Raw genomic sequence first — 26,623 nt, 5'->3', positions numbered from 1 at the left:
TAGTTAAAAATTTTTTCGTCAATATTATCTTTACCACACAAAGTTTTATCACACATTTATCAATATTATCGGTTGTACTAGCATCAAAAATCCTTTCAGCTACCAAAGCCTGAGATCAGTGAAAAATTAGAGAATTAACAGTTTACTAATTAAAAATGATTGCAATAACTCAACAATTCATGTATTATTTGCTTACCAAATTCGAGAACTAACAATTAATATCATAAAAATATAAAACAGTTACCTAATTAAAGAAAAATGCTTCGAGCAAACAATTTATCAAAGACTAACACTTGTTGCTTATTAAATTCTTCAGTCTAATTTAATTTGATAATAATTTAATTATTGATTTTTCCATTTTTTTTTTAAATAAATAATTTTTTAAGCATACGATGAGGATTTTCAGGATCAAAGCCTATGACATTTGATGGACAATAACCGGAATCTTCCTTGTTTTGTGCAACAAAAAGAGCTAATGCAAAAAGCATTAGCAGTAAAATAACAAATATCAAAGTTCCTATTGCCAAAATTTTCATTTTGTTGCCTTTCTGAAATAATTTGTGTTAAATAAAATTAGCTTTGTAAATGCTAATTTTCAGTATACAAATAATGCAATAAAACTTTGCAATTAATCTGATATATTAGGAAGTCTATCTGATATTAAAATAATCCTTGTAATCACTTAATCATTTATGAAGTTAATTTAAAATTTTAATGATGGTATTTAATTATTTTTCCATAAGATTTGTTTTTTTAATATGATAAACTTTTTCAAAGTTTATTGCTTACTTATATAAAAATCTCTTTGGTATTAACTTTAATTTTTGCTAATTTCTTTTTTCTTTTAAATTTCAGAATTTAAAAAAAAAAGTGCAACTTTACCTACCAGATGATAACGATGAAAGGATTCGATGACATATGGTATCGAAATATGATCTGCGCGATCAACCAAGGCTAAATTTGAAAAATCTGAATCCAATGGCCATGCATCACGATTAGTTATCTGAAAACTCAAAATACATTTATCCCTGCAAACTTTTCTTTTTTTTTCTTTTTAAGGCAGTCACAAAATCAATTATTATCTCTGTTTAGAGTTTCGAGAAATATTTTTGCAAAATAAATTTAAATAGGAAAAATACTACAATAATCTAAAACCATTAAAACTAATTAAAATTAATCCAACACCTTATACTCATGTTATAATTATATATATGCATATATAAAATTATAGTACCAATAACTTTAAAATTTGCAAAGCATTTGATGGAATTCGATTCGAATGAATAATCTGTCGCCAGCTATCATTGATATATAAATTTGTTGTTGTTGAATGACCACTTTGTAACATACCAAATGATAATGTTTTTTCATTGTCATCCTAGAGTGATATGTTGTGTAAAGTATTTTCAACTTTCAGTTTTCATTTTTAAAAATGCACCATTTACAAATCATTTTTCATAAAAATTTCATGAAATCTATGGAAATTTTATGAAATATTATCAAAATTTCGACTATTTGATTATACATTCAAATAACTGATTTATTATTCAATCACTTCATTTCATTTGATAAATTTATTTTTCCTACCCAAACAATATTATATTATTTGCCAAAAAAAGTAAAGTCTAACTTTAAACATTAATCAATTTTGCTATTAACTGTGAACAAAATAAACCATAATAAATTAATGGTAAATGGTGAAAAAACGAAAATTATTCCAACTTGAGATTTATCAGTTGATTGTGTTAGCTGTTGATAACTGTCATATTTTGATAATGTTTGTTCATAACGTTGTTTGGCATAATATAGAACCTTAATATTGTAATTTATTTTGTTTCATAATATTGGAATAATTATAAAAGAAATAACTAAAAATAATTAACATTTTCGTATTATCAAAACATGTTTAATTAGCCAGCAATTTAATCTGCTAAACATTTTTGAAGAAGGAATAATAAAAATTTATATTAAAAAAAGCAATGAAATGATAGAAATTTAATTCTATGAGTTTTTCTCATTTAATTCCATGCTATAATGTTAGATGTATTTTTTTAAAGAAATTTTTTAATTTCTACTAGTTTTTGATTTTTCTTTTTTTAAAAAATTTTTATATCAAACAGAATTTTTTAGAAATAAAAAATCTTCAGCAATGTAAATACTTTCAAATCTTTCTTTTCATCATCAGTTGGATTATCTTTTGTCAATATGGAATTGATATATGATTCAGCTTTCTTAAGCCATGTCATATCACCATGTCTATCAAGAATATCCGGAAAAAAGTTATTAGTGTTACATGCTGCTATTGTGCGTGGATCCATTTTATGATTTAGCATTGTTTTTGATAACACCGTTTCGATATCACTAAAAATTAACAATTTGATAGCATTACATCGTTTTTCTTGCAAATTGTTTTGAAAATAAAAGAAATAATTCATAACAATTTCTAAAATTGCAAATATTTTTTTTTTTTCTTAATATGACTAAGAGTCCTTTTATTTCTGAATTATAAAAAATTATGCCTAAAAATTACGCAAGTGCGAAATCAATTCGTTTATTGAGTTCTTTATTGAATCGAATAGCAAATTGTTCATCACCACGAACACGTGTATCTCGTACGTCTGGTATCGTCGCTTCAGTTAAACGATGATCGTATTCATCATGACGTGGTTGCATCTTCCAATCATTTTGCCATGAATTTGGTGACTTAAAATAAAATTTACCAATTAATATTAATTAATAATCATACTGTATTTCATACTGGAATGTTTTTGTTTTTCCTTTTTTTTTTTAACTCATTAATGATTATTGACTAAATATGAGACATACATAAGAATTTAATAATTTGATATTAAATCATGCAAATGAATATTGCATTAAACTAAGTTGCATAATTAATAAAAGTAATTAATTAAATACACACTGTAGTGGCAGTTGACATTTTTGTAACTGTAGAATATCCCGAAACTGATTCAATGCTAGGAGGATAGTCACTAAGTGGCCAATGGTCAAGTGGAATCTGAACGAAAAGGTGGAAAATTACTCTCAAATTAGTATCTATAGCTAAGTAATAGAATAAATAAATGAAAGAGTTAAATATATCATAAGTTAATAATAAATTAAACAAAAGAATTATTCAGTAAGTTAATAAAATAATATAATTAATAAAGATTCAATAAATGAACAAAGAAATTGCTGGAAAATAGTGGGAAAAAAGAAATGAATCAAAGAATGGATAAATATAAATGCACAAATGAATAAAATTAATTGTGCCTTTTAATTCCAAGTTCATATGTTTATCAATTAAAAAATTAATAATTTTTATTCCAGCATAAAAAATTAACTCGTACCTGTCCTTTGCTATATACCTTTGTTTCCCCAAAAATTGTTGTCGCTTGTGGTTTATACATATATTTGGAAGGCATAATGCGTAAATGTCTCAATTTGTCACCTTCTTGCTAAAAAAAAAAAAATGAAAAAATTGCTTTTTGAAAAACTTTTTGTAATTTTGGTTTTTTTTTTTTTTCATTTTGAAAATAATTAGCAATTTTTTAAAGCCAAATTTAGATTACAATAATTTTTACAAATAAAATAGGATGATTTATTCAAAAATAATTGCTCATTTTAATGATTTTAACTGAAAATAATTCGAAATTTAGATTTCATAAGTCAAATAATAATGCAAGTTTGAATTATTAATATTATATAAAATAACCGAAGCTACAAATGGAATATGTATTATGTTATTACGCTAAGGCTGAGAAAAATTATTGCAACGTTTAAATTAAATAATCATTTAAATTGGTTATTAGGCCTCTTTTTTAAAGAAATATCAGAAGGATTATTGAATTGCAAAATAATCGTTAAAAAAAATAGTTGGAAATGAAATAATGAAAGAACTCACAACAGCATAATTGATATCATCGTAAATAATATGTAAGCCATTTTTGTTAAGTACTCGCATAGAATAGTAATGAAAACCAACCCAAATTGGATAATCAATTAGTTCGTTGCATAAATCCGATACTGTTACATTTTTGAAAGCTATTAACCTATTTCAAAATTTTTTTTAGAATTATTAAATATTGTTATCAGTGATAAAATTTTTTTGAATAAAAAGTTTTTGATAATATACTGAAAATTCGAATAATATACTTAAAATCTAACTTTAGCGAAGGAACTTCAATCATTTAATATCACAAAATATTATTAGTATCAATTTTAGCAATGATAAATTTTGATTATTTCATAATTTTTAAATAATAAAATAATATAAACAATAACGAAATTCCGATAGAGTAAACTTTTTTTTTTTCCTTTTTCATAAATAATAGAACATTTTTTATTTAAATTAGCATAATTAGGTACATATTGTTGAATAAATGCAATATATTCTCTGAAATCACTATGCTATCTGATAACATTTTTCTTAAAGGCTTTACATTTTCATTTTTTCCTATTTTTTCTCTTTTTTATTCGTTTTTTTGCTCTTTTCCAGAACCTTATATTTTTGGGATTACTAAGCTACTTAAAAAATTTTTGAAGAAACGATCAAATTGAATTTTTTTTTAGCAGAGAAACAAATTAAAAACCTTGTAGCAGAGCATCGTTTAAACGGAACTGTTTTCCGTACCTTGCGCTGCAGTGCAGTATAATTACTCATCTGTTTCCGACCGTGAACCCAGCGCTTATGATTTGATATAAAAGTCTAAAAATGACCAATGACAAAAGTTTTTTGACATAGTACGTTTAATTATTCATACAAAACAATAATTATAATCTTCTTTTTTTTTTCATGAAAGTGCTAAAGAATTATGCAAATTAGTAAGAGTTTAATGAAAATATCATAAAATGTATGCCTTAATTTGTTTAGCAATATTATTCTGCTCCAAAATTTTCTCAATATTTTGAAGTCGTTTCTTCTGATAAGCTCGTATAGCAGCAATATGACGATCGATTAAGATTTTTATCATAGATGGCCCATTTTTCTAAAACTATTATTAAATTTTAAATTAATTTTTTTTGAATTTAATAATCAATCATATCTGTTATGGTAAAAAATTTTTTGACTTATTTCCGATTTGAGATCATAATTTTTTTAATTTTAACAAAAAAAAAAAGAAGGATATAATATCAATTAACTTGTTCTCTTGCGTGCGATGCCAAAAATGTTGGTAACACTTTGCGACCTTTCATTGTTCGTAAATTTGGTCGAAATCCACCACCTGTAATGTGTTGTAGTTCCAATTTACGATTATATTCACCATGCAGTACTGAAACTGTCCTAAAAAAAAAAAAGTTATTATTATTACTTTTATATTTTTTCAAATTTACCAAAATTTTAAATAACTAGTTAAAAAAAACAAACATGAAAGATAAAAATTTAGATTTTCCAACTTTTATTTTTAATAGAATGCATAAAATTTTATTTGATAAAATATTGTTACAATGCAATTAACTCTAAATTTTAATATAACTTTTAATATAAATTTTAATATAAAAATGAAGATAATTTACATACGAAATGAAATCATTAATTTCATAAAAATCACCACGATTCATAATATCATTTGGAATAACACCCATATAATATACTTTTGCATTGAAGTTATCAATTGCAAAGAGCTAAAAAAGAGAAAATATTATATTATCAATTTTTGACACTTTTTTCAAAAATTTTTCATTAATATTAATGCAATGAATATTTTGTAGTAATTTGCTTTATTCTTCCATCGTTTGCATACGAACTTTTAGATAATTAAATAAAATTAACAATTTTATTTCATACTGATAATTTTAGGTTATTAAATAATTTATCACAAAATTTTAAACAATTGTATTTCCTTTATTAATGTACGGCCGTTGAAATTATTGCAAAATTAATGCACGTTTGACTTAAGTTAATTGACTTTCTTTCTTTTCATATTTCCAACCAACAAAACTAATAAACAGGATTAAATTCTTAATTTCTTTCGTTATTCATCAGTGCTTGTCAAATGTTACACGAAACTTACATCACTGATACGTTGGTAACTTTTATAAACATACCACTGATTAGATACTTTATGAAAATAGACGCGATATGGTTCATTTTCCGGATAATAACTGTAATTTTGGCATAATTATTTTATATTTTATTAAAAATTTAAATTTACACATATTTAATTTTAATTCCTCACCGTATATTTTCAATCAAATGTAACTTTTGATTTTTGAAACAAAATGCAATACATACTTAGAAATATTTTTTATTAGCATAAATAGCACTAACTATTCAGCATAGCTATATTGTTCAGGAAGAAGTTTTAATCGAAAAAATTTAATTTTGGTAATATCTTCCGTTTTCATTTCTGTTTCAGCCTGTGATGCAATCCATTTAGAATACTAAAATTACAATTGTGAGCAATTTGGAAATAAAAATCATGCACAAAATTGAAATTGTATAAAATTAAATTTAATATCATTTTAACCTTTGAACTAATAAATAAAAGATACTTCATGCTCTTTAAGCAGGTTAATCGGCTTGTTTCGTAAGATAAGTTCTGCTTGATGATTACCAAGTTTCAGTTTTCCTTCTAATTTTGACATATTTCTGAACTACATCAAATCTATGATTTGGATATTTTATTTGTATCACATTTACCAGTTAATAATCATTTATTAAAGCACATTCATTATTTATGGATAATTGAGCATAATCATACCTTCCACTTTTTATAATATCAGTTTATTTGATATTAACAATTTATTGACTTTATTTTATTGAATTAAATAAAGTAACGCCTTATGATAAGTCCAACAGATATGTTATCTCTTTCTAATAAGTAATAATGTATCAAAAAAGTTAACAAATTGCAGTACAATGAAGTATTATTCTTTGCACAAATAGTTTAAATATAATTTTGTATTTGAAAGATTTTATCATACATAATGTAAATAATAATATCACTAGTAAAATAAAATGATAGCAAAAAACTAGAACATACAACTGCTTAACAGCAATCAAAAGATGAATGTGAAAAAGTTTATCAATAAATTTGTATAAAAATTAGCTGCAGACAAGCACAACCGCAAAGTTATTTCTACATTTGCAAATGATATGGAAATAATTACAAATTTTACATTATTTACAACTGCCATATTTAAACTATCATACTGAATGTTATTTTAAGAGTAATTTCTTGAAATCTTTTTCGTTCAACTAAATTAACTCATTTATTTAATATTGCTTATATAGTTAATTAAGAATTAATGAAATTATATTGGATAGGAAATAGTTATCAAAATGGAGCAACAAGAAATGTATTCAATAAATGTGAACTACTAAAAAAAGCGCAAGCGCAAAGGACGAATGGATGAATGTGAGAGTGATATCATTGAAAAGTTGCTAATGATTATTTATTGGTCGATTATCAAAAAATCATTTAATTTCATCAATGTTTTCAAACATTATTGAATTTAAAAAATTTTCAGATCAGTTGTTGTCAGATCTTTTTAGATATATACAATCAATCGATATTTCTCAAATTGCAAATCCATAATTTTTTTTTCAAATTTCCATCATGATTTACAAAACCGGAATTTGCACTTCATTAGACAGAGTCAGGATGCTTTTTTTTCCGCATCATTTAACCTAGAAGATAACACTACTTCTTTTTAAATTTTTAATTATTAAAAAAATTGTAATTTGAAAAATTAGATTCCTTTTCAAACAATCGACATTTTTCCACTTAATCTATACTGTATTTCAAAAATGAAAATCAGTTTATTTTGTCGAACTCTATTGGATAATTTGTTGCACTGATCTGGTTGGATTTGTCATTGATCTATAATATATTTCTATATTTTCTGTTCAATTCTGAATTTAATTATTTTTTTAAATTTAATTTTAATAGTTTTATTTCTTCTTATAAATACTAGCTTATTCATAATTGAATTTATGAAAGAATTACGGATGATTATCAGTGTTACTGACATATCATCGATTATATCATCAACTGCTTTTATGAGTAGTTGATGTTTTAGTTAAAGATAATATTGATATCGGATTAAAATTAAAATGATATTTTGTTGACTAGAAAGTGCGATTTGATAAACTGATGCAAATTAGAAGTCAATAATTACAATCTTCGTTCCAAGCGAACTGGGAAACCTCTGCTCGGCCTCAGGGAAAATTCCGGCATTGGTGGATTTTGCATCTCTGATAACATTGAAATGACACGATAACGTCTCAAAATGTAGAACTTGAATGTTGCCTAAGCCAAAGTTACTACCAACTCAAACGTAGCAAACTTACTGCCTGCATTAAGTATTAATGAAAAAAATTCAAGATGTGATACTTTTTCATTTCTCCTACTTTTCGAGAGTGGATGAGACAGGTAATGAATTGATGGAAATATGAGCAGAAATTCAAGTTAAATTCAAAATTGGCAAAAGATATTTCATTTTCATCAATTATATATATATATATATATATATTACTTATTTCATATTTAAAGAAATACTGCATTAAGTGCTTGAAATTTCAATTAAATATGGCTAAATTTTTCTTACCTATACAATTTCGAATTCATGCAGGAAATGGCACAAAAGCTAATGGATCACGATTTTTTACCTTATCAGCAGCAAAATGTTCAGGGTCATACTCTTCCGGAATTTCATAATGCTGAAATATTAGAATGCAATGATTGATAAATACAATTTGGCTTTTTTATTTTTTTGGAAAATTTGCAAAAAAATATGGAAATAAACAATAGCGCAGAAATTCAGTCCTATTGAGAATAGTGAAATAATCGAGAATGAAAATAATCATTATAGAATACTAATAATTGTTGCCGTAAAAAACGATACATTTAAATTACATTCAAGTTCTAATACTTTTGCCAGATGTCTGATAAGTCATTCACCAAATAATTTCGCATTTGTAACTAATCATGTCTAGATCATTTAAGCCATTATGCTAATTCCTTTTTCTCACACAATAAAAAACCCTTTGTTAGCAATCTTTGTTTCACATCATTTAAATATCCTCTGCCGGATATCTGGTCAGTTCAGTTCTGCATATAAACCAACCATCCTCCATTACAGTTATTCATTCTACATTTTGGGGTGGTTTTTGATATCATTTTAATGTCTTATAATTATATTATATCTTTCGTTACGCATTGTTATAATATTGATTTGTCGGTTTAATTACCCATGTTTGGGGCAAAATAAAATATCTGGCAGTCAATACATTCCACGACTTCAAGAATTTTCAAATTTAGCAAACCTTTGGATCTCGCATGATGAAGAATGTGATATATAGCAATCAGTACTTACCGGTATTGTATAGCCACCTAAAAGCAATTACATAGCAAACAAATAATTCGATTAAGCATTTAAATAAGTAAATTTCAACATTTAAATAAATAAATAAATTTAAATTGAAAGAATCAATGCAAAACATACAAAGATTAAGCTCGATATGTATTTTTCGTCACATCACAACAGCATTTGATGTTATGCGACCTGTTTCACATATGCACTGATAAAGATATTTCAGCTTTTTGACGTCATTAATCGTAATTCCCCGTTCCGTGTCTCCTGCAAAACAATATACATTTGTGGAAAAAAAAAATAAAATCTATTTCTTCTCCAACAGCAAAAAAAGACTGCTAAAAATTTTAAATGTATTAAAAAAATTTTTTGCTAGATTCATGTTTGATTTCTTTGGGGATATTACCAAGAACATATTTAATTTCTTCGTACACCTTTTCCTGATAATTTTGTCGATGACCCACTGCAAATAAGTTAAAAGAAACTTGATTCGATATTGCATTGCTTCCTATGATAAAAATACAAATTAAGCAGTAAATCAATTAAAATTAAATTGCTAAATTTATGGTCAATCGTATGAGTGATAGAAAAACAAGGAAGAAATCTACCATTCTAATTTTGACTAATCAGTTTATAAAAAAAGCAGATTACACCCCAAATTAAAAATCCTGCGGCAATTGATTTTTTTTTTCTTAAATTTGTTAAATGTAAATCTGTCTGTTACTGGTTATTCACTAGAGATGGACGAGCTTAGCTGATAAAACGAATCAATAATTTTATTTCATATTTCAAAGAGATCAAAGAGCGTGGACAAGGGATCATCAAGAAAACACGAAGAACGGACAAAATGTGTTATCAGAGAACGTAAAGAATTAACAATAAGATCAAAGGATTTATAGAATCCGGAATATTTCAGTCTTGAAATGTTCATGATTACGATAAGAAATATTGAAAAGGCTCAAAATAAATTCATTATACCATTAAACAATTTAAATCAAATCATAAAACATTAAAGTTTAAGAAACGAAAATAACTAAAACAAGCTTAACAAAGGAACAAAAATTATAACTGTCATAAAAATAAGAAAAAAGAAAAAGAAAAAGAATACACATAAAAAATCATAAACTTTATTGACATTCTGTTAATAGAAATAGACAGATTATTTAGTTCAAAAATTTCGAATTTTTTTTGAAAAAATTTTTTGAAATTCATACCTGCTGCCATAAATGTGTTAACTTGATCGCAGATATTTTCATCGGTTAAATTGTACTGATCACAAACGTTAAAAAAGAAATCTAAGAAAGTTAATTGCTTCTTACCTCTAACTGATAAATCATCCTAAATGATTAATTATTGAAATTCTCCCATTCTTTTCTTTTAACTGCCATTAGCTGAAAAGGCGGACAATAAATAATAAATTTTTCAATTTGCACAGTATTTTTCAAAATTTCAACAAAGTATTGTTTAAATTGAGTGCTACTTAGTTTCAATTTCATATTTTAATTAAGAAATAATTTATTCAACAGACAACTTCCCATCATACCTTAATTTATCTGAATTATTTAGAATGTTACAGTTTATGACAAAAAATATGTGCGTTTTAATATGTTCAGAATTTTTCCCAATTTCATTATTCAAATTCTCCGATCTTCCAATCTGACAGCTAGACTTGTATTGAATTGTCGAAAGGTCAAAAGGTTACCAGATTTTTGTCAATTAATTACCACTGTTCTAAACCAGCAATGTATCAATAAATATCAATATGACATTTATGCTTATGAGCAATTGTTAGAATCCATCTCTTACTATATCAAGAGTAAAGATCATCCGTTAGTGACAGCTCCTCACCCACCGTAATCATACGCTTTTGTCGCGAGCCAGTGCTCATCTGAATAAGAATTAGAGACTTAAAATTTTTGTCTGAGTCAGTTTTTTCGTACCGATAAATTTCAGTTCGGTTGATCTCACTCTCACTGAGTCAACTCCCTTCATTAAATCCTTAATTTATTTTTCATATTTCTTTATTTCTTTCGCTTCATTCTATATTCATAGATAATGCATCTACGAAATTATCAGTAAATGAAATAAACAATATATAGATTATTAGTTTATTTAATGTAATTGTTAGCTAATAAAATTCATTACAACAGATTCCATTACATAATACATTTTGCTTCTGTACAAAATTCAAATCACAATCTTTTTCAGTGAAAGCTAATTCAATTTTGAAATAAACCAATCAAATTCAAATAGTTTTATTATATAATAAAAAGAATCTATCCGTAATTTATTCAAAAATAAAGCGATAAGATCATACTTCTCTAGTGAGCTTTTTACACAGATTGCAATGATATTCAGTTTTCCGATTGTAGCCGGAAAGAAACGAGTGAGAGCAAACCAATACCACAGCCATTGGATTCTTACCCATGCTAGCTCCTCCACTACATGTAATCCTTTGATGTATGAGTATTTAACATAGTGATTTTGTGCAGCTATTCCTACACCCATAACCGTTTCTGAAATGATTTTCCTTCATCATCCGGAATATGAAACGGAGAAACGGCAACTACTTCATGTAATATACTATAAATTGTTGTTTAATATTTATTACCAATTATTTTAGTATTTTTAAATCACATGTTAATGTTAATTATTATTAATGTTGATTAATTCTTCTCTAAAATTTTAATGCAAAAGCAAACCTGCGATGACATTCAAATCATAGCGTCGTAAATAAGGTAATAAATCAAAAGTTTGATTAGTGTCACTGTACTTATGTTTCAAAGTTTCTAACAAAATCTGAGACTTTTGTTTAAAAAAAATTTTTCTTTCAATTAAAATTTTTGCATAAAAATTACAACTTTTAGTTGGGAGCAGATGAGTGAAATATTGTAAATGTGACAATAAGAGAATTCATGATGAATTCATGATCAATTTAAAGCGCTAAATGCATGAAAACAATCACATCTTTGAAAGATTTAAAACTTTTATTGACTAAATTTTGAAAACTAGTAAACATCATTTAGACTCTCTTTCATAATTATTTAGCATTATTTTAGTAACAAAATTTTGATTGCTCATCAAATATTTCCACGTAATTCCGTAAAATATTGAAATGAAATGTTGTGTTAACACTCGTCTTTTTTTAAACCACATATTGCCAGACCTGTAAAGTGAATTGAATTTTTTTTAAATTGTATTGAATTTATCAATTTTTATTCAAATGCTAGTCAGATGATAGATGATATTGAAATAACAGAAATCATTCAGTAGAATTTCGATTTTTTTTTCTATTTAATCGTAAAGCCATAAAATTGAAATGAACTTACGCGGCTAACAGCCCTTCACCTATCAATTATTTTACAAAATCGTAACCATTCGTTTCATATGTTAATGTCCTATTTTCAAATATAACCTTCAATGAAGAAACGAAAAATTATTAAAAAACGTTTCTATATCACAAACAGATATATTACAATAAATAGCTTAACTTTTTTGCATTGAGCATTTTAAAATCTTTTTTGTAATTTCAAAAAAACTCTTGGGAACTTTTGAAACTTGAAAAATTTGTCCAATAAATTATAAACTTTAGCAGTCGATGATCTCATCAATAATAACATTGGTTTGAAACTAACCAAAGACACACTATTCCACGATCATATTTATAAGCATGTTTCCGAAAGATAACTTCCAATTGATAAGTAAATTCTGAATTAATAAAAAGTATAGTTAATGAATTTTCACCAATATTTTTTAGAAATTTTATAAAACAAAAAAGTCTGAAGATTATTTTTATTGCATTTAAGTTGAAAAACACGACAGATTTTTTGTATCTTATATGAAATAACCTTGCTATCGCCATTTTGAGGGTTTAGCCAGATGATTCTTTTATTCTTATCATTATCATTATTATTATCATTATTACTATCACTATTATTATCATTATTATTAATATTATTATTATTTTTATTATTCTAATGAGCTCAAACTTAACTTGAACTTGTAAGCTTGTCAAAGTATAAAATGAAAAAATAATTTTTATCGCTACACAATTGAACATACGTTCACGATCTATCTTCAGTCGTAGTAATTCTACAAATATTTCCAATAAACTTGGCCCAGGAAATTTATTAATTAGTCTGATCATACGTCATTTTTCTCGTATCTTCTGCTTAGTTTGTTTTACATATTTTGTAATTAATACAAGAATAAATATCAGGAATAATAATAAAACGGTTAACATTCCTGAAAAGTATGCAAAAAACATGTAAAAGGAAATCAAATTCAAAACATCAATTCATTAGCAATGACGATTTGACGAAGTGTTAATAACAACGAAATGTTGAAGTATTAATTAGTTTTACAACTTCTAGGCCAATTATCATCAGGTTTTTCGGATGCAGCCAATAAGTGTCCTTCAGACAATGTTGAAAAATAATAATAAACAAGAACTTTTTGACGAATAAAAACAAGATTTTCTTTATCATAAACTTCTCTTTTCTTACCAAACCAATAAAATGGCAATGTTTCTCTTCAAACTTTCAATTACTAAAATAATTTATTGTTTGAAAACTAAATTGTTTTCCAGTTAATCGTCATCTTTTCTCTTAATTAGTAGCATTCCCTTTTTTAAATGTAATCGAAAATAATATGGTTGAATTGTTCCAATATTGATGTAAGCGAGCGCAATTTCTGGGTATCACAAAAGTAACTATATTAAAAAATGAATTTAAAATAATGACAATTCAGTGGCATTTCTAAAGAGAACTTTCTCTGACTTTCGGCGCAGATAATTTTACTGTTAAACAAATACGAAGTAATATTAAAATGATAATATCGATAAAAAAAACAACTGATACAGTAATGAGAAGTAGGAATGAAAAGATATGAGAAAACCTGATCAAAGAAAGTAATTATTTGGGTGTGTCCGATAAGGAAAACAAGTTTAAAGGTTAAAAACAAATGTATTTCTGTAGAACTTAACTAGTCCAGATATCTAATAATTGTTGATCTGAATTTTTAAAACTGAACATTAGCAGAAGTTATATTGTCAAAAATATTAGTAGAAGTTATTCATACATGATATCAGTGAACTGATATCAAGAATAGCTTCCTAACCTTACTGCAGCATGTATCCAATGATTAACTTTTGATTACTTTAATGAATTAGTGGAAATAGAATTTTTCCAAACAAGGAGTTAAATATAAAAAAATATAGTAACAAACGAACAATTTGCTGAAAAAAAACAATCATAAAATCATGAATGATTTCATCGGCCAATAATAAATGTCTCATATGTATTGTAAGCTGATTGACAACCAACAAAATTCAATGTTTTGACGTGCCACCATCTCCTCCATGTAATTATAATAAACTGTATACCGATAAATTTATAGTATTTAACAGGAAATGATTTTCATCGACAAAAATTAATAATATATCAACAAACAAGAAGTTCAAAATCATTTCTTATAATTATAATCGTACAGTTGCAAAATTAAAGAAAAAAAAAAATCATGAATTTGTAATAGTTCACTATCACTATCACAACTTCTGAATTTCGGAAAATCATCGCAATTTTATTGGTGTGTTCAGAAGATTGATGAAATGTGACTTTAAACTGCCACGTCATCACTTGATCAATAGAAAAGCCATTTTCCACAATAATGTCTGATAATCAGTGCTTCATTTTAAACTTTAGGCTAAAAAGTTTGATCCCATCCATTATAATCATTTCGCTACCTGGTAACTTTAATAAATCACTCAAAATATTAATCGGAAGGACAAGTTGAGCTGCTCAAATGATGTATTGCAATTAAGATTACAAAAAACTAATCAGCAAAAATTTCTATGAAATGTTTCTATGAAAAATTAAGAATATGCGCCAGTAGAAGAAAAAAAACTTACTATTGTCATTCCATAACTTTTTGCATAACAGTTCACAACTACAGCAAATGGTACGTTCTTACGTATTAGTCGAAAGAAGTTACAAGTTTATTTAATCATCGAATTTATTATTCTTATCGCTTCGTTTCGCCCTTTCTTAGCAAAAAAATTTATTTCAAATTGAAAATTCAAATTTCCGATATAATTTGCGATAAGAACAAGAAAAAAAAAAACAAATATCAAATATTACATGATGTTAATGACGCTCATAGAAACAAAGTTACTCCTACTCAAGGAAAGAAAAAAAATTAAAAAGAAATTGATTTCTAAACATTTAATTCCTTAGCAGTTATTATTCAAATTAGTTGTATGGCATATTAATATATTCCCAAATTCTTCTAATGGTTAGCATATAAGGTGTATCAGGTTAAATATCATCATATATATAAAGAATATTTGACGCAGCACGTAGAATTACGTAATTAGCGGTAGAATTATGTATACATATGTGTACATAAATATCTTATTCTATTTTTTCAAGCGCAACAATTAGAGTGCTAGAAACAATTGTTTAATTATTATTTTTAGATTTTTAAGCATTTACTTCCTTAGCATAGATTACAATTGTTTCATCATTCCTTTAAATAAAATACCGATATTGAAATGAGAAAGAAAGTGAAAAGTGAGCATATTTTGCATGTAAATGTGAAACTTTTACCATTCATCTTACTCAAAATTTTCGATCTTCAGTTTCTTTTTTTCTTTATTTTAAAGGAAGAAAGAAGAAGAAACAGTTAAAAATGAAATGCAAATGTGTTAAAAAAGATGGAAACAATTTGTAAAACCTCTAAATTTAAATTTGAGCCTTTTATTGCTAGGTAGATAGGAAAAAAGGTATAAAATTTAGAGCAAAATTACAATTATTTCTGGCATAATTTATAATTTTTTAAATTGTAGAAATTATCCACAATTAACACTGTAAATTAAAAAGAATAAAAAATGAACAAAAACTTTTGAGCATTTTTAAATAGAAAAAAAATATTGGCCGATACACAATGAAGACTATGCATGTGATAAAAGTAATAATAAGAAAACATTGGCACATATAAAAAGAGATTTTTTAAAACGAAAGAAATAACGAAAAGGAATATAAGAAGAAAATAAAATGTCAATTTAAACAACCAAAAAAAGAAAAAGGGAAAAAAATTAAAATGAAAACGAAAAAAATTTAATTTGCACATGTTCGCGTTACTATGTGACACGTTAAAACGTGTATTCACTAACTCTGATTCACGTTGCTACATGAAACGTAAAAATTTATCACCCATCAGTTCCGAATAAGGTGTTTGTTATAAAGACACGGTGTTTGTCTTTTATGTTTTTGGTTGTTATAAAAAGTTTTCATTTTTTATTTTTACTTTTATTTTCTTTTGGTAGTGATTGGAATATGCTTAATGTCGCTACTTCACAAATTTCTTAGACTTCATTTGTACATAAATTATATTTCATATTTATGTAAAAAAACTTTCATTTGTATATAAAACACCTGTCAAAGTGTTTTATAAAAATGGCTTTGAAAAATCTTAACTTTGCTTTTTCAGAGTGTGAATTTGCTTTTTCATTGCTGATATTCTGAGGTGCGTTATTTTGCTAATGTGTATACAAGATTGATGGATATTGAATACGATTTCAAAGCATTCTTTGCGGAAGATGATATAAACGAACGCGAAGAGATTGAAAAAAATGGTCGATTATAATAATATATTTGTTTTCTCGTTTTTTTATGGATTTATTTGATGTAGAAATGGAAGTTTTAGTATGAATAGACTTTTGAAGATTACTTTGCTAAAAACAAATAATGAGCATTCCATTTAGTTTTTTTTTTCTTTTTTTTTTTCAGCAGCGCCTTCGGAAGAACAAATTTTGAACGACCTACTGAAAAAAGATGAAAGGAAGATCCCCAAGCAACGTCTCCTAAGAAATCCAAAATTACGAGATATTGAACTTTGTGGGCCAAATGGCTTCTTTGAATTGAAGCGAAGTTTCGACAGTTTTACTCCAAAAAATAAAAATCCAGTTGGTCTTTTCCAGTTCCATCCTGTAATTGTTTTCACACAATTTTCTCATTTTATGCTTTCACGAACATCCTATGAGAGATTTTGGTAATATTCTAGAGGTTAAGAAACTAACTTAAGATCAGTTTAGTAATAGCTCATATTAAATAAGTTACTTGTTTTGATTGCAACGTTAGAAATAATGTTTTTGTCACTTGAATAATCTATTATTAAAGTATTGAATGGTATGCAAAGTTTTGTATGGTTTTTGTATTTCCTATTAACTAAAATTGATAAATTTTTAATTTGGATTAGGTGTCGTGTATGTCAAACAGAAGCAAAATATTCGTAGTGGTTGTTTTAAAAACTTTTGTTTTTCTTTTTCAGTACGATGATTTGCTTGTAATGATGAGTCGAATAGAACACTGGAGCCATTTACTGTGTCCTAAAATGACATTTGAAGATTTTGTGTCTCGTGTGGAATCCCTAAGCGACAAAAGAATGGTAAAAGTGAGTTGTTTATAGGAAAATTCATTTGGGTTTTTAATGCTGTCTTGGTTATTATTTGCTATTTTTAAAGTTCGTTTTCAAGTATTGTTTCCTACTTTTCAACCATTAAAGAGAAAACTACTATCTACCATAATCTATACAAAAATTTACTTTAGATGAGTGGATAGTTTTTACCTGTTTCGATTTATTTATTTTAGACAATGTTGACAAAAATGAGACTCGACATGCCTTTGACTGATGAAGATTTTCTTGGAAACAAAGAAAATGAACAGGATAAAGAAATAGCTGATAAGGGAGGAAATAAGGAGTTCACTGATACGCTAGTGAATGATACAGATTTGTTTGAAAATTTCGATGATGCGCCATCCGTGCCTATTACATCGCATCGAACAGCAACGTTACTTGAGTCCTCCGTACGTGAGAAATATATTTTTAATATATGTTCATATATTTTTAACATTAAAATTTGATTTATAACATGGAATTGAGGAAATTACTAGGATTATATATATATATTTTAAGATATCGAAATTGTCATGGGAGCAACTACAACGTATTGAAAAAAATAAGCATCGTGCTCAAGAACTTCGTATGCAACGTGAGAAACGAATGAGTCAGTTGGATGGTTTCAATTCAGTTTTGAAAAATGACGACTCACCCGTTTTTGAGGAAACAGCAAGCAGTATAACGTTAAACTCGAAATCGTTTACTCAGGATGAGAAATCAAAAAAGCCCCAAGGACACGTCGATATTATGATGGACGATAGCGAAGCATTAGATTTTATATTTTCATCAACTTGATACTTTTTTTGTTCACTTATCTTCATTTCCAGTGTGATTGCTTGTACTTCCGTCTACTTACCAAGCTTTTTCATCTTTCATCAACTTATAGGAACTTTTTAATTTCGATGATTATTTTTGCACATCTCTTGTGTTTTTCGCTTCTCAATTTTTCTTTTGACATATAAGCTAATCACGAAAACAAATGTTCTAATTTTGATAGTTTTGAATTTTGATCGACAAAAAAGCTCTAGCATTATTGACCCGACTTTGAGTTTCACTTTAACTATTGGGAATTAAAATCTCGAGATAAGAATCACAGCACAGTTTTAAGACTCATTACAGAAGAATATAGAGAAAACATGGAAGCTTAGGTGTGGAATAGATGCATATCAACGATGCAAAACACCCACTCGCAGCGAGCAGGGTTCGAACCTGCGCGGGCAAAGCCCATTGGATTTCAAGTCCAACTCCTTAACCACTCGGACATCGCTGCACACATCTGTACAAACCACAAGCATTCATAATACATTTTCTTGAAATCATTGCATTCTGTAAATTATTGTCATTGATATCATCGCTGTGAATTCCTGGTAAATTTATCAGGAGGTACTGTACAAATCAACCGTTTACTTCAAATTTGGAAAAGGTACAGTGTACGCAGCGAGCAGGGTTCGAACCTGCGCGGGCAAAGCCCATTGGATTTCAAGTCCAACTCCTTAACCACTCGGACATCGCTGCACGGCAAACAATTCTGACGTAAACGAGACTTCATTCATAGATTCACATCAAAGAAACTAAATTTTTATATTGCCTTGAAGTAAATTTAAAGCCATATTGAATGATTGCAACAAATTGGCGAATTCATGAAACTATTCCTGGTCAAATCTATGGAGCTATTCCATATTAATTTTATCAAATTTTGATTTTTTAATCTGTCGAGAAAAATCAATTATAATATGTCGACGTGAAACTGTGTTAATTTATTGAATATTCTTTAGACAGATGTTTCAGTCTCATGCAGGAAATCATTTATCCATTTACACACTGTCTCAGTTAACAAAAAATATGTGTTGAAATTTGATTCCAATTAGATTGTTTACAAAGTTACCAACTGTTTGTGGGCTTTTCACTAATGGTGAATTATATTTGAATATTTGAATTTGAAAAGATTAGCAGTTCTTCGTTCACTGATCACTTTTGCAAATGATACATAAGTACTAATCTATACAACAACATACTGATAATTTCATAAAGTTTATCTACGAAAATAAACGAAAATAAAGAAAATTAGATTTAAAATGAATGAATTTGAATGAGAACGTAGTAGCACTAAATTAGAGTTTGTTGATCCTCAAGAATGGAGGATGCTATTATTTATATAATAAGCATTCGGTGCCACGAAGAGGAAAAATTGCTAACCTTGTCAATATTTGAATATAGTTTACAGTTAGTAAGAAACCGACAAACAACAATAAAACAGGACAACTAAATAAGAACCAATAATTTATATTAAACAATGATAACAACGTAAAAGTTGAATTTTTCAAAACTTAAAATTTCGTTCAAATCTATGCTACAATAGCCACATGAAGTATGATTTCATATTTGAAATGATTGCAAACAAATCAGCCTTTTCTTGTTATATTTGTTTAAAATCTTAGATACTTCTAATTTTTTTTAATACTTAACATTTTCGTTTGCTTTTTTTTTGAATATAAAACTTTTATTTTCTATTCTTTTTTTTCCTTTTCACACAATTATGAGAAAAAAAATTTTTTTTCCTTTTTTTAGACAATTGAAATTTTCATCTATATGCCACATAATTTCATTCATATGGCATGTAAGAATGAGTGATTGTGATTTCTTCAAATCTGATCTTTCCCAAACAAAAATGTACTTTTCCATTTTTTCAAATTATCAATTATATCTGTGACATACATATACAATATACACTTGCATTGATCATACGGCCAATTGCACAAATCGCTCCCACAAATTTATTATTTTATGGCTTAAAAACTATTAATTGGATGTTATTTATATCACATATTATTTTTAGGTCTGTTTAAACTATTTTTCTTTTTTTTATTTCATATGCTAGCTTTCATTTGAATATTTTAATATATAAATTAAGTCCATAAATTTTCTTAGAAATTAATTCCATATGCATGAAAGCGCATTTTTTATGTGCTATAATACATCATACATACATCACCATATCCAGAAGTGGTGACTCATATTGAAATTACAGACGGTTAATGATCTTTGCAGAATAATGAAAAAAAAAAAAAAAAACAATGAGTTAACAAATGAAAGAATTCCAGGTCTCATGCTTGATAACATTTATATCTTTGTTAGCAATACTTATCCCTTCAATATTTTATCTGCAACAGGAAAGGAAGGAGTACCATGCCATTTCACTTATTTTGCTTGTCATTTTAATCACCCTATTTGTTATTGCATGGTTTCACGTTCTAGTATGTTCACATTTTATCAATTATTTAATGACTACGATGCAGGAATGTTAAGTCTTATATAATACATTTTACGAATTACTTCTTAAATTTACAAACTTTACAGAAATGCCCTCTATAGTATATATGAAAATTGTGACATAATCGTAAATATGACGAATCCAGTGAATTGGCGGTCTCTAATGTCATAGGAATGGTATTGCAAAATTATTACAGTCTTATATACAAAATAAGATAAAAACACACCCCTCTGTCCAAAAAAGAGGGATGTGTTTTTCTTACAACACTTTCAAAACCGAAAACTCAAAATTATCCTCGAATGAACCTTCAAATAACTGCAGATTTGTCAATTGAAATGTTACGATTTTATCAGACTATACACAAAAACCGGCTTCTCACTTTCAACAACCCGCGAATTCCATCCTCCATTAATAGAGAAGCGAACGGAAGCTATACAACAAAATCACAAGAACCAGTAAGTGCAATCAGTGCTGCAGGACATTTACAATTCTTGGAACATTAACCAAAACTGATATTGTTTGAGTTCGGAAATTTTCCAAACACCCGTTAACATTACGAATAAATCAACTATATCTAAATTATAATGGCCAGCAAAGAACAGATAAAGGAAGCAATACAAAAAGTTATAGTATATTGTTATTCAAGATTGTACTTTTAATGCAAATAATAAATGAATTACACATAAATTTGTAAACAATAAAATTGCTGAAAACAGTACTCATATTCCAGCTCAAAAATTAATAAAATATATCATATGCTGCACATGCCTAATTGTTCGGTAAATATGTTCTGCGTATTCGATGACCTTTTACGGTCACACTAGTTCTTTCTTTTTCTTCTACATATCGTCCGTTTCCTTTTTCTGTATTTTAAATATTTTAAACCACATTTTGATTTTCAATATACCGAACAAGTACATCATGCGGATCACAAAAACAACTGAAATTTATAAATTCGTTACCCTAACAAAGTTGACTTAAACATAATACTGTTAACCACATGCTAACCCAAAGTGTTCCTGAAGGCATACAAATTCCTCAAACGTTTTATAACTATTTTCTAATACTAGAAATTTGGGATTAAAATTCCTGACTAACTCATTTACCTGATCAACTTTTTGGTGTAATAGCTCCTCAGTTTTGTAACAAATGTAAGAGAGAGATTTATACCAAAAATCTCTACACATCAAAAAAGACGAATCTATTTCAAAATAATGCATCACAAAATATTGGAGCACTGCATTTCAAATTTAACGGGCTTCTCTGCGGGATGATCCCGAAATGAGATTTCTACCCTTACTTTCTTCTGTTGATCGTTGTCATGGGTTACTGAGCTTGATTCATGTCGAGAATCACATACAGAATCCGCAGACGTCATCAAACATCTGGTAGACCTTAAACATTCAAAATAACAATTGCTTCCAAATACCATTTCGGTTCGTAATTGGTGAAAATGATAGACCGTATGCAATGTAAATACTATATAATATCTTAAAGCGTTATAATACAACATTTTTTCTAGTGAACTGAGTCAGAACTATATTTAAGGCAAAGTAATGAAAAATCGAATTTATAAAACTAAATCAGCAAAACGAAATCATTACCTGTTAAGCCTTATGTGACTTTTAACGAGATCATTCGAACACTGCGCAGCCAAAAGCGATAATTCACCCGCTAGCACTGTTGAACAGATAATTTCTGCCAAATGTTTCGCACATTCACCGGGGACTGAAGTTGCTGTTACGCAACCCATCATCTCAATAATATACACTTATCACACAAATACAAGCATCACAATTCAGAGGCTTTCAAATGTTGCACTATTTCAGGATACCAAACAAAACATCTCTCAAGTGCTTCAAAAAAAATTTATGGAAAATTTCAAGAAACCTGCAAACATGCATTTTGAGCTGGTAATATTGTACCACCTCCAACAGTTCCAACTTCTAGGCAACGCATGCTACAGGAAATATACAAATCATCAAGCTCAGTTTTTTCCATTGTAGTTAAACACATACTACTAGATACAACCTGAGCAACATCCTGTAATGCGAAAATGGAGAAATTAATAAGGTACCACACTACTAAAATCTTCTGGATAAATAACAGGAAGAAAACTTAAGGATACTGGAAAAAAGCATACTGATTTATACACATATATAGATCAAACCTGTCCAGTCGCAATAAATATGGCTGCAACAATGTTAGCTGCATGCGCATTCCAACCACCAATAGTGCCAGCCATGGAGGAACCAATCAATAGTTTTGCCTGTCCTAATCGTACCAGTGCATCAACCGTAGTTTTAAGGACAGTTTGTACCACTGCAGCTGAAATTACTGCCTCAGCAACCACCGATTTCCCACGTCCTTTAATCCTGCAAAACCCACGAATTGACAAATGCGTTAAAACGGAAAGAAAAAAGTATAACATGAAACTATAGAAAATTAATGGCATAAAATAATTACAAGTAAAAAAAAAAAGTAACCAATTAATCGCGCTAGCTTTTTTGTCTACACAGTAATTTCCAGATAACGACAATACCTCCATTTCGGGACATTTCTGCTTTAGATATGATAATGCTGCATTTGTACCTCTATAACACTGAATACGTTGCAATGTTAAGCAGAAGTATTGGAAAGTAACAGATCACATGAAATAAAAAATTTTTTTTTACTTACTATTTTCATTCATTTATCAGTAAAAAAGCAAAAAAAGAGATGCACGAAAGTACAGAAAACTTACTTTGAAACCATATTCATACCCATCGCATCACCTGTTTTAGCTTCAAATCTTATAAATAACAGACGACCAGTGATATCTGTCTCAAGCCTTTGTAGTCTCGCAAAACTGCAAAACAATAAGAAATCCTTTCGCTTGTCTTCGAAACAAAATAAGCGTTATGCCAATTTTCTAGTTGATCAGTCATATGTTCAAATATCAAACAGCAAAACAGCAAACAACCATGTATTTTATCTATCATTCGCGCAAGTCACCACAGATATAATATTTCAGATTATACCTGCTTGTTGAATCAAAAACAGCTTTGATTTCCTCGAAACCGGTTGATGAATCTAGAAAATCCTTCATCTCGCTAAAAAGATAGTTTGCAAATGTTGCTAAAAAGATATACTTAAGCAATAGATTTAACAAAGAACCACGCTTTAATTTAAATATACATTTAAACATAAAAGACAAGCTTTTCTACCTCAAGACTTATTATCATTACTCCTAAATATAGAGAAGTGCAAAGCTGAAACTACGATAGAAACAAATGAAGTGACTCAGATCACTAAGATCTCATGAGCTTACAGCGTCCTAGCGACATTTGCAAACTGAACGACTGGCGCACGCGTCATTCCATCCCTATACATCCGAACAGTTACACCGCCAGATTCCTGTAATGAATCATATGTTCTACTTAAAGTCAATTTAAAGAAAAATGCAACATATCTTCTACATTTTCAGAATTTTTTTCTAATTAACTCACAAAGACTGCACGACAACCACGGTTGGTACTAGCGACAAGAGCACCTTCCGTTGTAGACATTGGTACGAAACATTTACGCCCATTCACTAATAATGGGCCAACAATTCCCGTCGGTACCGGAACATAACCAATAACATTTTCGCAGCATGATCCGTTCACCTATAACATAACAATTCAATTAAACTATATCAACAAAGATAAAAAGTCGTAAATAAAACAATAAAAGAACACTTACGTAACTGTAGTCATACTGCTGGAATGGTAGATTTTGGAATGATATATTGGCCGTCTCATAAAAATGTGACCTTCGCAATGAAACAGCACGGAGAAAATCATAACTTAATTTTTGTTCTAAATCTCGCTGTTTTAAATGTCCAAAATTTAACAGCTGAATTATTTCTCTGTAAAAAAAAAAAGGAAATCTTCCAACCAATAACGTAATAGTGAACAAATTAATAGTTTAAACATTAACGGCTGCTATCATTAGATCATTAGTCCTTATTAGGTTGAACATATCTAATCGACATATAAAAGCACGTTATCACTTATCACGTGACTCTGCCACATTTGTAGTTAGCAAAAGAAAATACTTAGTGACATACTTGTCATTCAATGACGCGCAATTATCCGTCGTTTTACCTAACTTCAAATTTCGGATTAATGCTGATGTCGTTTCATTAGTCTTCGAATTTTCTGAGACTGTTAATTCGTTATTTGAATCACTATTGTATGTTATCGTCTGATCATTCACATCTAAAGTGGAATAAACTATAGGTTAAAATTATAGGTTACAGCTAAAAAAAAAACTTCGTTACATACAATAAATATTTAATCGCTTAAATGTTTCAAAATAGCTTCTACATACTTAGTCTATCGGAAATAACATTTTCGTTATATCACATGAAACAATACCAAGTGATCCTACATTATTCTTTCAGTGTCTTAGAAATAATGAAATATACCTTCCGTATCTGCTCCATTCCCGAAAACTGTTTTACATGGGGTACTTTTGTATTTAAAATTTTCGCCTATTTCTGATATGATGTCATTGAATAACTTGATTCTCCACTGGTCATCTTTATCAACGATAACGTCATTTATCTTTTTCGAAAGCCATACTTCATCAATCATGAAATTTCCTACCCATTTCAGACATTCTGCCATTCTTATACCCTGCAAAATTTTTGGTGAAACCTCATTGATTTGAACGTTGCTAAGATAAAGTGGAAAAAATTAGAGAAATAAGTAAAAAAAAAAAAAAAAAAAAAAAAAACTAACAAAGAAATAAAAAACATATACATAACATACAAATTGAATAATACACCGCAGAATTCTAACATACACAAGTAGATGGAGTGAATTTTCCACCATCTAAGAGAAACTGTGATCTTCACCATATTATTAAGAAAAAAACCATTTTCAACATTATTTAGTATTCCTTACATTACGCAAGAAATATTTTGATTTAAAAGATGAAAAGAACACCGACGAAAAATTTGTTATGCTACGTACGCGACTGTTTAACTCGAAACATCGAAAATAGCATCAATTATCAATACATTAATTTAAAATAATCTAAGTGATAAAAAAATTATCAAATCTTTAAGATATTCCATGGATTTCGGACATATCATAATGACGTAACTGAGAATGGAAAAAGCCAAATTAACGAGATATCTCGGGGACGCCACTGAGAACTGGCAGAGACGACTGAAAGAGCTGTGAATCTTACGGTAGCACATACCTTAGCCTAACCAAAAAGAAGTATTGACCGCATTCCGAAAATCATTACAAGACCATACCTGCATTGTTGCAACTTTCTACTTGATTAGAATGTTATAGTTGTTAGTAAAATGATATAATATATTTCATCTAATGCAGTAATTTGAAGTTCTCAAAAAAAAAAAAATCAATGAATTTAAAAATTTAAAAATATTAGCGTGTTTATTTCAATATTAAACTTGAAATACTTACTGAAAATTCAACATTAAAAGTACTAATTTGGTATTATAATTAGAAATATTAATAAAATAAGTTATTTTATAATAAAATATTAATTCTATTGTTAAAATTGTCAAATTAAATATGCTAA

The 26,623-nt window shown here is 27.9% G+C and overlaps 5 protein-coding genes and 2 non-coding genes across 8 annotated transcripts; 1 reads left to right on the top strand and 6 right to left on the bottom strand.

The window, feature by feature from the left end:
* Window positions 1-365: 365 nt before the first annotated feature.
* Bm8897 (Uncharacterized protein) lies at window positions 366-6,585 on the bottom strand (the record flags this gene model as incomplete). The annotated part of the gene is made up of 16 exons (XM_043074999.1): window positions 366-548; window positions 887-1,003; window positions 1,235-1,378; window positions 1,723-1,812; window positions 2,160-2,361; window positions 2,531-2,703; window positions 2,921-3,016; window positions 3,348-3,455; window positions 3,902-4,049; window positions 4,590-4,705; window positions 4,857-4,985; window positions 5,140-5,281; window positions 5,519-5,622; window positions 6,012-6,102; window positions 6,269-6,381; window positions 6,493-6,585. 16 exons carry the CDS (start codon window positions 6,583-6,585, stop codon window positions 366-368), a joined length of 2,049 nt encoding a protein of 682 aa, XP_042930933.1.
* A 1,172-nt stretch (window positions 6,586-7,757) lies between these two features.
* Bm1178 (Uncharacterized protein) lies at window positions 7,758-8,570 on the bottom strand (the record flags this gene model as incomplete). The annotated part of the gene is made up of 3 exons (XM_043074998.1): window positions 7,758-7,823; window positions 8,122-8,197; window positions 8,551-8,570. 3 exons carry the CDS (start codon window positions 8,568-8,570, stop codon window positions 7,758-7,760), a joined length of 162 nt encoding a protein of 53 aa, XP_042930932.1.
* A 2,555-nt stretch (window positions 8,571-11,125) lies between these two features.
* Window positions 11,126-11,743, bottom strand: Bm1180 (Uncharacterized protein; the record flags this gene model as incomplete). Its single annotated transcript, XM_043074997.1, has 2 exons — window positions 11,126-11,203; window positions 11,633-11,743. The coding sequence occupies 2 exons, from the start codon at window positions 11,741-11,743 to the stop codon at window positions 11,126-11,128; spliced, it is 189 nt and encodes a 62-aa protein (XP_042930931.1).
* A 5,129-nt stretch (window positions 11,744-16,872) lies between these two features.
* Bma-tipn-1 (zgc:91928, putative) lies at window positions 16,873-18,567 on the top strand (the record flags this gene model as incomplete). The annotated part of the gene is made up of 5 exons (XM_043074996.1): window positions 16,873-16,948; window positions 17,103-17,278; window positions 17,644-17,766; window positions 17,964-18,179; window positions 18,289-18,567. The coding sequence occupies 5 exons, from the start codon at window positions 16,873-16,875 to the stop codon at window positions 18,565-18,567; spliced, it is 870 nt and encodes a 289-aa protein (XP_042930930.1).
* A 393-nt stretch (window positions 18,568-18,960) lies between these two features.
* Bm14560 lies at window positions 18,961-19,042 on the bottom strand. The gene has a single exon. It is a non-coding gene; the product is annotated as a tRNA-Ser (tRNA).
* Window positions 19,043-19,205: 163 nt separating this feature from the next.
* Window positions 19,206-19,287, bottom strand: Bm14559. The gene has a single exon. It is a non-coding gene; the product is annotated as a tRNA-Ser (tRNA).
* Window positions 19,288-22,262: 2,975 nt separating this feature from the next.
* Window positions 22,263-25,695, bottom strand: Bma-hmgr-1 (Hydroxymethylglutaryl-coenzyme A reductase family protein; the record flags this gene model as incomplete). Of its 2 annotated transcripts, XM_001902231.2 has the most annotated exons (12): window positions 22,263-22,437; window positions 22,648-22,799; window positions 22,934-23,086; window positions 23,214-23,418; window positions 23,530-23,637; window positions 23,787-23,891; window positions 24,064-24,135; window positions 24,354-24,439; window positions 24,532-24,690; window positions 24,767-24,932; window positions 25,134-25,284; window positions 25,494-25,695. In XM_001902231.2, 12 exons carry the CDS (start codon window positions 25,693-25,695, stop codon window positions 22,263-22,265), a joined length of 1,734 nt encoding a protein of 577 aa, XP_001902266.2. The 2 variants fall into 2 exon arrangements, with proteins under 2 accessions (XP_001902266.2, XP_042930929.1); XM_043074995.1 differs by lacking the exons at window positions 24,532-24,690; window positions 24,767-24,932; window positions 25,134-25,284; window positions 25,494-25,695 and having other exon boundaries at window positions 24,354-24,415.
* Window positions 25,696-26,623: the final 928 nt, after the last annotated feature.

The sequence above is a fragment of the Brugia malayi genome, assembly GCF_000002995.4.
Source record: "Brugia malayi strain FR3 genome assembly, contig: Bm_v4_ChrX_scaffold_001, whole genome shotgun sequence".
NCBI lineage: Eukaryota > Metazoa > Nematoda > Chromadorea > Rhabditida > Onchocercidae > Brugia > Brugia malayi.
This window is presented reverse-complemented; position numbering and strand designations above follow the sequence as displayed.